Source organism: Rhipicephalus sanguineus, chromosome 1, assembly GCF_013339695.2.
Source record: "Rhipicephalus sanguineus isolate Rsan-2018 chromosome 1, BIME_Rsan_1.4, whole genome shotgun sequence".
NCBI lineage: Eukaryota > Metazoa > Arthropoda > Arachnida > Ixodida > Ixodidae > Rhipicephalus > Rhipicephalus sanguineus.
In genome coordinates, this window is record NC_051176.1 from 108675939 (window position 1) to 108688823 (window position 12885).

Below are 12885 nucleotides of genomic sequence, written 5' to 3' on the forward strand. Positions count from 1 at the left end.
CTTAAGTGGTCGCTTCAGTTGTTCATCAAGACAACGTATTCTGCACATACGAATTCGTTTTAGGAGCATTTTCGCACGGAATTTTTTACTTGTCACTGGCCCATGATCCGAATTATAAAAGCCTGAAATGAAAACGAAGCGGTCATAAACAGCCCGCTGTGAAACAGCTGCCAGACATGACGCCCAACACTCCGTTGTCAGTGCACCGGGACCTAACCTAAGCTCTTAAAAAATATCCTGGGCCGGCACCAGGGGGGGGGGGGGGGCTCTGCCCCCCATGAAGCAGTCCGGGGGGGGGGGGGGGGGCGAGCCCCCCAGCTTCCCCATACTCTCCGCCTATGCAACTCATGACCTGTATTTTCTTTTTGTGCATTTTCTAGTTTACGAAGAGTCTTCTTTCAGCAAGGGTGTTTCTTTTTGCTTTGTAACTTCATAATTACAATTAGCCTAACCAGATGCACAATTCTATCAAAATGTTTAGTTCATTGTTTAAGTTATCAGAATTTAAAAAAGAATACTACTTTATGCTAGAGTTTTCTACGATATTTTTGTACTTGCTTTGAGCCTAAGCATGCTCTTCCACTTTCATGATCATGTACTATCAGCGTCACATGAAACGCGAACAGCGGCAAGCATTAGCAATGGTATAGTGCAAGCTGTCCAGTCATCACCATGGACAGGAGCGCATATGTGCAGTGCTGCCACAATGAATGTGCGTGCATGTCAATGTTGATGACTGCGTTTCACTTGACGCCCATAGTACCAAAAAAAAAAGAAAAGAAAGAAAGGAGGGGGGTAAAGAGGGTGGAGGATGGGGAGTTGTTAGATTTGAGTAACTGAGGCCTTGTGTGTATTACTGAAAAAGGAAGTGGTCCCTTCATGGTGCTATAGGTGCTGAAAGATATTTTGTCACATGTATAACATGAAGGTGATACCCCATATAGCAACCTGCTATTTGTGTCAGTCACAACAATCGCAAAAGGCAGACAGGAGCAATGCTCATACTGAGTGCTCCCAACAATAGTGCCACATTTTGAGACTTGAGTGGGAACATGTACACACAAATGCACAAACAAATAGCATGTCACAGATAAATGACAAAGCCCACTTACTACTGGTTGGAGTACTTTAAAGCAGGTTAGACACAGCAGAGGTCATCAAAAGCAGATTGCGATTATATTACAATACAACTTGAGTCAAGCATGCAGTGCCACGCATTACGGTGTCTCCAGCTACAAAATGTCTACTTAAATTTCAGAGAGTGCCGCTTGCAAAAGCGAGATCAACAGAACCATGCAGTACCATTGTCGAAATAAAACTTGTGGAACTCCATCCCTTCCACTAAGTTACCTAGAGCTTCTGGTTCAAATGCAGTCAAGTGGGGGTCGCACAGCTTTCTGAAAAATCGACATAAAACATAGTGTTAAGAGAGGGAAACAAAAGTACAGAGCTTGATGTGAAACTGATCTCGTCCAATGCACTATAAAAAGGACCAGATAAGATACTGTAAGCAGGCACACCCATGTGCCTGCTTACACATGTGCTTACACACACAGCATAGTGTAGGTTTATGCTCAAGATGTGCTCACTAATAATTAGGCAGCTTGCACATACTCAACATAGTACTCAATGAAAGACCAATTGCTGGGTTACAAATGTGTTCAGTAATTTGTACTTCAGCCATAAATTTTCTCCAAGATATGAAAAAGATAATGGTGCTCATCAGAAGGCATTCACTATCAAAGTAATCAAGTATCCAATTTGAAGAACACAAATAAAAACTAAATCAAGCTATCAAATTATGGGGTTCGATGTCCCAATGAAACAATGTTGGAATTTAAGTAACAAAAAGCTTGTTTCTGTTAGCGAGGCAGCAGGCACAGTAGTGGATAACATATGCACAGACTCTCTGCCTCTGATAGCATTTTGTGTGAAAGGATGAAGGCAATGTATATGATGTTTGTCAAAGGAAGAGTGTTGATGAGAGGTGTGTGCACAAAGAAGCGTGACACTAATCTAAAATTATACAGTAAAACCCTGGTGATACACATCACTGATGGTGTGAAATTTGATAGGATACGAATTCCAAACGTTTCCCAGCCAAAATACCTTGTGTACAATGCACAAAACACTGGATGTTCTGAATGTGTTGCCATGCCGCTGCAGATGACTTCCATGCATGCTCTCTACCCATGACCAATGTTGGAAGTCATACGATAAGGCGTGCACAATGGGGTATGGGAGAGGGTGGCAGCTAGGTGAGAGCACATCTCTAGCCTAGCAGTGGAGGCTGCACTGGCTCTCCTTGCAGCTGACAGCATAGGCTGCCCACCCTCCCTTTCTTGTATATATGTTAAGGTGGGAGGAAAGGTGGAGCACGATAGCTCGTTGTTTGATGAGCGCTTTTCTCCCACATTGTTGATAGGTTGTGTAACTGCAAGTTTCAGAGATGCATCAGACATGGGCAGTAGGGCTGCTTTGGTTGCCACACGCCTGGAGCAGCATATGCAGTCAGCAAGCACCTGGAAATTTTTTTAACAGAGAAGCTGCTTAGCAAATCATTCCTTGTGAGTCGATCCAGAAAACTATCATCATCATAAATAGGCATGTGCCACAGAAATTGGGCAAATCCCACTACTCACCACTAGTCCACTAAAAAAGGAGGAGGCAACAGTTAGCCCAACAAATGCCTGCGAAGCGACAGTGGCGAGCTGAATACACAAAGTATGTAAAATGAGAGAATAGTAGGAAACGGGAACGGCAAAGGCGGCTGCACGAGAAAACCCCAAAGTGATGGAAGGCCTATGCCAACAATGACGTGGCCGTAGATCTATGAGAGGTGCGAACGTTTGGTTTCAGCACGAGTTTCTGTCTCTGGAGTTTGGACAACCGTGTTGTGTCTGTGCCTGTCTGTGGTTTAAGTCGAACCTCTCCACACTGAGAATCAATGTAGAAACAACCTGGCATCACCTAGCCTAGCAACAACCTACAAACAACCTAGAACCTGCATCACCTTGCTAAGGCCTAGAAACAACCTAGAAGCAACCTAGGCAACCTAGTAGCAACCTAGAAGCAACCAGATTAGTCTTCAGGATCGTCCAGTTTCGCTATTTCAAGCCTTGCGCGGCTTAGTGCAAGCTTCGCCAATTTTTTTTCAGCCACAAGTAAGTTCACTTTTCTGTGATTTTGCCTGTTTTGGCAATACAAGTTTCCGGTGATGTGAATATTTTGCTCCACCCCATGAGATTTGTATCACCAATGTTTTACTCCATATCTAAGGCTGTGGTTCATATACCTTGTGTCACAGTGGCACATCCAATTGAGATTTTGGCAGGAATGGGCATGTACCCAGTGTCTGTTCAGGTATGTAACCGATGGCACATACCTAATGACCCAAGTTGTCTGCTAGGACAGAGAGCAGCCAGCAGCAATTTTTCTATGATATGTTCACACAAACACACAGTGGCACCAATTGCCACTGGTGTTGTTTTATGAAGAGCATTTCCTTTTAACTCTAAGAAGTGGTGGGAAATATACTTCCCACCTATATGTGCATAACAAGGTCACTGGAAGCTATGCTTCCACTACAGAACTATGTCCCAATTTTACAGAATTCACTTTGTAAACTATATAGTGGTACCCTATACAGCCATAAAAATTGATCTACAGAAAGCACCTATTCCACAGTGAGAATACTACTCACCAGGAAGCCTCCACAAGTGTTGCGAAAAACCTGACATTTTTACAGGAGACATTCGTGACAACATTTCATGAAAATATTATGTATGATACACACTGTTGCTATGAAAATTTTTCCACAGCACTTTGCACACGCTGAGCCTATCTCAACAATCCCACCTGCTTGATCATTTTGCATCATTTGCAGCTTTGGAATATGTGTAAAATAGGAGTGTGCAAATATTCGAAATTTCGAATATGAAATGAATATTTTTCTTATTTGATTAACAAGTGCATGTTCAAATGTTCCCGAATAGTCGGGTGTGGCTGAATATTTGGTAATAGTGGCCAATGTTTAAACAAACTTCAAATGTTCGAGCAAGTAACAATTTATTGAAGTGCCACACATTTTTATGGTCACAACAAAACCTTGTTAAAGTCATTTTCAACATATGGTTAAAACTTAGTTGCTACGAATCCCAGACAGAATATCCATTGAGTGTAATGTATTTGCTTACTGCTGACATAGTAACTCATTCTATGTCTACTTGGTGGCGCATACTCCGGCCTCTTTTTGTCACAGAAAGATTAACTGTGCCCCTCAACTTGCAGTGTGGCAAATGCAAGAATGTGCCACGCACAACGGTCTTCCATCTTTTCGATCAGTAAGTGCCGAGAACAGCCGACCAATGATTCTCACTTCAGTGAGAGTGTGGCGATGTCTTTACAGATAAGCATTGGAAAAGCATGAATGCGTGATGGCGGCCACTGATTAAGGTGCCAGTACAACTTAGCCGACAACTTTACCATAATAAGCCTTTTCGCCTATCCGCTTGGCAGTGCGTGGGGCGCAGTGCTCTTGCAATCATACCGCACGCTTTTAAAAGGTGGTAATTCAAACGCACCGTGCAGCTGTCTGCTGTCTCCTCCCAGGGTGCGACTTTGAAGTGCACAGTGGAGATGCACAGGGCATGCCACTTACAGAAATGAAAGCAGCTCACTGTCACTGTATTCTCCCAACGAGATACTCGTGGCACAGTCAGGAGAGGAGTGTGTACGAAGAACACTCCTTTGCCAAGTGTGCCCGTACAGTCATGCTCGTGTGAGTGAGGCTTACTTAAAAGCTAAACCTGGCACGCTTAAACAATGAACCAGACGACCAAAAGTCATGCTGTTAAGTGCACTACTGCCCCTGTGTAAAGTTTCTTTGATGTGCAGCTGCATATGCTGCACTGGCACTTCGCAGAGCAAAGCCACACGTTTGTGTGTGTGTTCAGCTTAAGCGTGGTCGTGACTATACAGTACAACAAGCATCCCTGCAACGATAGTATAAGCTTAGTAGGTGATGCGCAGCACACGACTGGCTAGAGATAATAGGCTCTTTGCCGCATGGAGCCTATGAAACTGTGGTAGTTTTCGTTGAGTAGAAGACTGCTGTATAAACACACACAGTATCTGGGGAAAGCTGGACGAGTCATCCATCTGCTTTGCTGACATGTCAGCTGCTGTGTGTGTTCCCTGTTATAGTTTCAAAATGCTCCTTGGCATTGCCACCATGAGCTATTGCCCAGCCATGCAAGAAAGCTGGAATTTCTTCTGTACTTTTGTAAAAAGAGAGAAAAGGACTTGTAGTGGGTACTTTAGGCAACATTTCCTGTGGCAATGAATACATTTTTTTTGTTGGTAGATCGATATACCAGGCTTCAACCATTACTCCAATGGTTGAGGCCTGGCATATCACTAGAAGTGGAAGCACATGTGTAAGCCTGCCTTCGACACACTTACATAAAATTTTTTCTTGCGTAGACCTGCATATGTGCCAGATTGACAGGTGGCGCTACCATACCTGTGCATATGCAGGTAAGCTTTCATATCTGCTTTGTTTTTCGTTCCAGTGTGGCATTTCAGTTGATACTTTGTGTTGGCCTGTTCTCTTTCTCTTGAGTCCCTGTTTGCATGCCTTACCTTTTATGATGAATCCTTACCTCCCTGCCTTTCAATCCTTTCCTTCCTCCTCCTTACCAACTAGCTCAACTTTCTGTCATTCTAAGAGAAATCATATACAATACTGAAAACTATATAAATACTCGCACAAATAAACAAAAGAAACATTTGAAAGGGGTCATGAAGCACCCCTTGGGCTTGTTGAAAAAACACGTCCCACGGAAAGCTGACATGGCTATGAACTGCTCAGCCAAATATTGCAGTGGTGCGCGCTGCGTAAAGGCTACAAGCGGAGCGCGAAGTTGCCGTTTCCTCAGGCGCCCTCTTTTCAAACAGAGGCCGGTTCTCACTCTCGTCGGTGGGCGGGGCGGGGCGTCTGCCGATTGATGTCGCGATCTGCATCGCGTCGCAAAAGACATAGCATCCTCATTGGCCGATAGCCGACGTAAATCGAGAGCGGCGTTCGGATCAGATGCGCTTCTTGCCACGGGGTGCCGCCACTTGCCGGCGCCGCACTCCTCAGTACACGGTAGCCGCGCTCGCGCGCGCGAATCACAGCGGGAGAGCGATTGCGTTTCATGACGCGCGCTGACGTAACTTCTTTCCCCCGTGCCATCCCTCGCTTTGTAGCTTCCAGTGCGCTCGTTGGCACGAGAAAAGAGAGAAAACGCTGAGAGCGTGTGCCCAAACCCCGTAACTCCGCTCATTCTTGACGGATTCGAGAAATTTTTGCGGCAATCAATTCGGGAGGCAGTAAACTCCGATACTGAGGTCATTAGATCATTACTTGGAAAAGTGGTTCATGACTCTTTTAAAAAGCAAAGTACTAAAAATCTTGCAGATCCCACGCCCTTCGGGCATTGACGTTATGCGAAGCAATTTGCAGGTAGCTGGTTATCAAGCATCGTCTTGGCTCCTTGAAAGTGTTGCAAAACATACAAATATGCAGTGCAAGCACTAACATATAGCCAGGAATTTTTTTCGGGGATGGTTCAACGATACTATGTATGTTTGTGTGTGCATGCATATATATATACACATGCAAAATTGAAAATTGGTGGGGGGGGTGTTCGAACCCCCCTGATCCCCCCCAGGCTACACTCCTGAGTGTAAGGTAAGCAATTGTGTGTGTGTGTGTGTGTGTGTGTGTGTGTGTGTGATGTGATGTGATGTGATGTGATGTGATGTGATGTGATGTGATGCGATGTGATGCGATGCGATGTGAGCAGATGTTGTGTGATACCAGGAGCGTGCAAGGTGATAATGACAGTGACGTAAGTAGCACCACGGTTATGTGATGGGATCCTGAGCGTAAGGCAAGCAGTTGTGTGTGTGTGATGTGAGAAGATGTGTGATAACAGGAGCATGCAAGGTGATAATGACAGTGAGGTAAGCAGCATCATGGTTATGTGATGGGATGACTTATTTGTCGAACTCCATTGAAGAAACATCATGGTATTGTGCAGCACAGGACACAGCTTCAATCCCACATGTTTATGTAGTACACAACTAAGAAACTAGGCCAAAATGCAGGTCAAGCAGATTCACAGTGCGAAATGTTGATGCAGAAAGGTATTGAGGACTAAGACAATATACAACACTTGTAGAGGAAGAAATTATGATTGGTGCATGCCACACACATCTAAATATATTGAAGCATTCTATACCCAATCTAAACGATTGGCCAAGAATACCAAAAATGGGAATGTGTCCTGTGACTCCAAGAATGCAGTATCCAAAATATGAAAAAATTCAAAAAAGTTAAAACAAACCACTACATATCATGTGCTATTCTATTACGAGGTCTACATGCTTTATATACCTACTAGCTGACATTACATTACAGCTTTTGTATTGTGAGGTAATGTACAGGTCGGTCCATTGTTAGGGGGAACACGTGAGCGCGTGGCCCATGCTCTGCGCAGCGCCACGCAAGTGAAGCGGCGAAAAGCAAGCGCATACGCAGAAATGCGAAGGGGTGGTGCATGGTGAGCGTCGTCTGCTTGTGATCCACCCCTGCGCTTTGCCTGCGCGCTGTGCGCATGCAACGCAACACGAATCTGTATATATAGATGAAGCATTCGAAGGTATCACTCCTTTCTTCTGAAATGCCAGTAGGGAAGCGTGTATTCGTGAACAAGCTTTTTGCTCCTGGAAATTCGAAGGATACACGATGGCTAGGGTCCCCGACCACCATACAAGGCAAATCGCTGAACTATCTCTTTAAGGCTACACCCAGCGTGCAATTTCAGCCATGACTAATCGATCGCTAAAGACGGTCAACAGGATCGTACAGGTGTACAGAGACGAACGACGAATCAAGGACGCTTCTCGAAAGCCTAGGTCATGTGTGACAACAGAGCAGCAAGATTGCGAAATAGTTGCTTTTGTCGCCGATAAGCCAAATGCTTTAGTTCAAGAATTCCGTACTAAATTAGGGATCGAAGCGTCGAAGACTACTGTACCGCTGTAAGAAAGCCTTTTCTGTGAAAAGTCAACAACAACAAATGGTTGCTGTTCGCTCAGGAATGCCGTGATTGGACCGTCGATCAATGGAAGCGTGTGGTCTTCACTGATGAGTTGACGTTTATAACAGACTGCCATCAACAGCAGAAAGTTTGGAGACCTCGAAATGGCCTGTAAGAATTTTTTGGCTGTTGAGCTTTATTACCAGCTGCCATATGTGACGGGCTGCAGTACATGCCTCCTCAGGCCTATTCTCGCTTTACGTTTGCTCACCGGCGAATATTTCTTCCAACTTTCTTGCTGTGTGAAAATGGATGACATTTTAGGTCGAGGCCAAACATCGATTACAGCACTTCCAGGGGACATAGTCACCTTAACTTGCTTGAGTAATACAATCCTACTCTTCAATATAAATCACTGCGGCAAAATTTTTTCTGTCGTTTTAACGAGCTGAGCAAACAGTAGCCGAAGTCTTTTTCTTCTACCTTCCAGCAACAAACTGGAATACGTGCAGCGAGTGACCACAAGCGAAAGAAGTAGTGTCGTGGTGTGGAGATGCATCACAAGCGAAGGCCTTGGGCCACTCTTCTGAATCCAAGGGAAGTTCATGGCAGACAAGTATTGCGACTTGTTGGAGAATGTGGTGCTCCCAGACCTCACCAACGGCATCTTTCATGAAGATGATTTCATCTTTCAACTGGACAGGTCACCGATTCATACATCAAAGCAAGCAAGAAAGCTGCTGGAAAACAATGGTGTTACAGTCTGGAGTGGCCACCGCAGTCGCCTGATATAAACATCATTGAAAATGTGTGGGGCATAATCAAAACAGCTCTGGTACGCCAAGGAATCCATGAGGCATCAGCCGAAACACTGTGGAAAGCTGTTCAAGATGAATGGAATCATGTGAAGATGGACAGGACGCTCACGGAAGCACTCTATGAATCCCTGCCCCAAAGAATAAGGGTTGTGCTGGACGGGAATGGAGACTATGCGCTACTAGGCGTACAGCGCGAATATCTTTCGTGTTCCTTGTTTTTTTTTCTTCTTTTTTTTTGGCTTCTGAAAAGCTGGAATAAATATTGAAATTTTTGTTTTGCACGATGGGCGGAAGATATTAATGCATCCCTGAAAACTTTCTTATCTCTTGACGTGTGACTGCACGGCACTGTCTTAGCAATGCCGGCGCGCGCAAGCAAACCCAAAAGGTGGTTCGCAAGCAGACGACGCTCGCCATGCACCACCCCTTTGCACTTCTGCGAATGCGGTTGCTTTCCGCCACTTCACGTGCATGGCGCTGTGCGGAGCGTGGGCCACACACTCGCGTGTTCCCCCTAACAGTGGGCCGACCTGTACAATTGTGTACAACAGAAAAGCACTTGCACATACTGTTTCAACAGTCAAAATTCCATGCAAAATTCTATATAGAGAGACAGACCAAATATGAGAAATAAAATACTAAAGGGTTGAATATTGCTACGGACCAGTACCATTGATGGAAAAGACAAATCAGGTGAACAAAACGACAACAACGATGATTTAGAACTGTTGTGTACTGCTGCCTTATGTTGAACTGCCTGAGTATCTGCTTGTAAAGACACTTGCATATAGCCTCTCGTCTGCATGCTTCCACATAACATTTTGGTGGAGGTGCTGTTTTCGTCCCAGAGCAATTCGTTATTTTATTAAGTGGTCAGTGTGTGGTGACAGATTCTGTATTGGTACTGCATTTAAGACTAATAAAGTTAGCTTAAACAAAGCACAAGGCAGTCATACTTACGTGTAAGTTTCGTAGTCTCCGCTATTGATGGATTCAATGAGTTGTTCAGTGAGCTTCACAATCTCTTGCTTGCGAGCTGCAAAGTATTGGTTAAAAACTTGCCTCTTCAAATGCGAGAAATAAAGCAATCTCAAACTTAACCAAAGCCCAATGCAGAATTCATATCTGTCTTGGCAATAGCTACACAGCATTGCAGCAGATGTAAAAATGCTAAAGCTCGTTGTAGGTAAAATCACAAAGCTACTCAAGCCAAATTTCTCTAATGATTCCTATACAATAACTTAAGCATAACAAGCATACTTGTGCATATAAAAGGTAATTATTCTAAGTGGTATGGTTCTGCAGAGCAAAATTGCATGTGAAGAATACTCACGATCAAGGGCAGAACCATTATTGTTCCTTATGGCTGACACCATAGAAAAAAAAAAGAACAAAGACGGTTTAGAGTGTCATTAGGGGATGGCTGCCAGACCAAGGACAGCAAACAACAGGCAATGGCTTCTTCTGAGGAAAGGTCAGAAAGATTAAAGGTAAAAAGAAAGTTTGCAACCAGACGCAGCCAAGAAGTAGTTCCAACTAATGAGACTAAAAACTGTTAGCTGAAGAGGTGTTTCTCTAAGGCAATGTGGTCAAAATGCTAATACTAAGGACCTATGGCACACACTCCATGCAAAAGCGTATACTAGTCACACCACAAAGCTGTCTATGCATGGTGGCACTACATATACAATTAAGGATAAGCTCAGTGCAAGGACAAAGACAGCGGCAACAGTATATGGCCAACATTCACTCAAGCAAACATTAACACTTCCCCAGCAACACATAGGTGTACTGCAGAAGGCTTTATGATTTACAGCAAACCGCAAGATTTCTTTTCAATTTTTCTAAGAAAAAAGTAAGGGAAAAAAAATACAGGAACTTTGTGCCATGTCTAGTACTTGTGCTTGACACCAAGCAACCAAGCAATGAGCTTCACACTAATCTGCTGCAGTTTTTCACTGACAAAGCATTAGCTGCCCCTCACTCTTAACAGCTGCCACAGTTTTAAAAAATATGGTTTCAGACCCACCACATTTGACACCTTGGAAATTTCCACTGCCGAGTAAAGTTTGTGCGTTTCCTGATCCCATGTCTCCATCTGCCCGTGCACACATGCAAAATGAAGAATCATGCAAGGAAAAGGTGTGCTGCCAGTTCAGATTAGTCACAAAGGGTGCCAGTGCTATTTAAAGCATGGAAAAGCAAATAAACAACATTCTAGCACTTGTCACTTGCATTAAGAAATTTATGATAAAGACCAAGGTCTCACCTGAAGCACTTAGAAAGGTGATAGTGGGCACACTGCATGTGGGGGAGGCTACTGCACTAGCTAAGTTTGCTACTTGTGCAATATCTTGCGTGCTTTTGGGGTTCCCCTTGCTATCGAAGCATGGTGATTTAACTTTTTTGGGGAAAAAAAAGAGAACAAAAGGACACAGGCAAAAGAGTAAGCCATAGCAAGAGTGCATTGATATGCCTTTCGTTGTATCTGGCATGGAGGTGCATGACATCACATTCAATAAAGCCAGAAAAGTGCAACCTTAAACTTCACTTGAACAAGCTTCAAGATTAAGGCACTGCTTCCCAAGGTTAGGTTTATCTAAAAAATTAATTTGAGTGTAAACAGCCACAAAGAAGATGCTAGCTCACAACTTTTTAAAAGGTCTGTTCATGCAGAAGCAAATTTTATTTACATCAGTTGTTGAAACATTCACTACACTGTGCATGGTACAAATTAAAGAATCATTTTAACCCAAGTATTAAGATGTTTTGAATATTCATTCAAATTATAGTCATGATGTAAAACACATACCTCTACAATAACTTCAAATGAAGTGAAGTAAGCCCAACTGTTTTACAATAAACGTGACTGTCTCAAAGAAATTCAGCTGATCATCATACAAGTGAAGTTTATTTTAGACAGAATTACTTATGAGAATTTGTCAAAGCTGTCATGCTTTCCAAGTCAGAAACATGTTCCAGGCATCTGAGGCAGTGATAAAACAAACAATAAGCAAATGCTAGCAGATGACAAAACTTAAAAGCTAAAGCAGGCAGAGAAATTAGAGTAACAGTGCAGTGCATGATATTATTTTAATAGCAGATGACGACTGAAAGTGGCATTAACTTGGCTTCAGATTTTCCAGCATTCTTTGTACTTTTACACAGGTCAGTAGAAGAAAATTATGTTCAGTCTTTGCCAAAAGTTTTAGCGCTACTGCGCATGCAACCAGATTCATCATCAAGCTTGGTACTGGATGTCAGTATGTCTTACACTGGTTAATTACGTTCACTATGATGTGGGTCACACAGGTGAGTCATTGTAGTTATTGCCATTGTGTAGCTGTGTTGGGCTTTCTTGTAGTGTACAAGCAACATCCTTGTGAAAACACAACAGAAGGAAAAAAAATTCTTGCTGCTTCAAATTGTGCAAGTCAGGGCACAATTTTTCTCGAGCTTGAAAATTTTCCAATAGAGCACCAGCAAGTTCCAATGTATCCGAGAAATGCGAAATGTGACCCACTCATATGCAATGTGACCCACAGGTATTGGGGCCTCAAAAAGCGTTGCTGCCATGAACATGTTAAACCACATTCCATCCCAAATTCTGAGGCAGCACTACTATTCCTCCTCAGCTTTATAACGCCCAATGTGCCACAGGAACTGTTGCATCAGGCTCCGGCAAGACATAGATCTTGTCCCTCAAGCTGTGGCTTCAAAACTTTTGACAAAGAATGTACAGGATCCCTATAGTGCAAACATCAAGCAGTGACTAAAAAAGCACTGCTCCTCTTTGAATAAAATATTAAAACATCACACATATTTCACAGCTATAATACTTTGATTGCCTCATGCCTGCAGGATAGCCTTGAATTCAACCTTTCTATAATACATGGGAGAAGAGGGTAGGGGAAGGAGGTGGGGGGGCTGTTAAATTTGGTTGCAAGTTTGCTATATTTTCTTTTCTGACAAACTTT

At 43.4% G+C, this 12885-nt stretch overlaps 1 protein-coding gene across 46 annotated transcripts in view; it reads right to left on the bottom strand.

Annotated features, from left to right (window-relative positions):
• LOC119395480 (calcium/calmodulin-dependent protein kinase type II delta chain) overlaps window positions 1-12885 on the bottom strand; it is a 239803-nt gene that overhangs the window by 18577 nt on the left and 208341 nt on the right. For 8 of the 46 annotated variants that reach the window (XM_049415686.1, XM_049415659.1, XM_049415719.1 and 5 more), the window contains 3 exons: window positions 10242-10274; window positions 9869-9944; window positions 1303-1397 (listed from right to left, as the gene is read on the bottom strand). In XM_049415686.1, coding sequence (XP_049271643.1) covers window positions 1303-1397; window positions 9869-9944; window positions 10242-10274 — 204 coding nt within the window. Of the gene's footprint in view, window positions 1-1302; window positions 1398-9868; window positions 9945-10241; window positions 10275-10937; window positions 11007-11177; window positions 11310-12885 lie in introns of all 46 variants that reach the window. The other 38 variants (XM_037662504.2, XM_049415611.1, XM_049415725.1 and 35 more) reach the window with 13 other exon arrangements.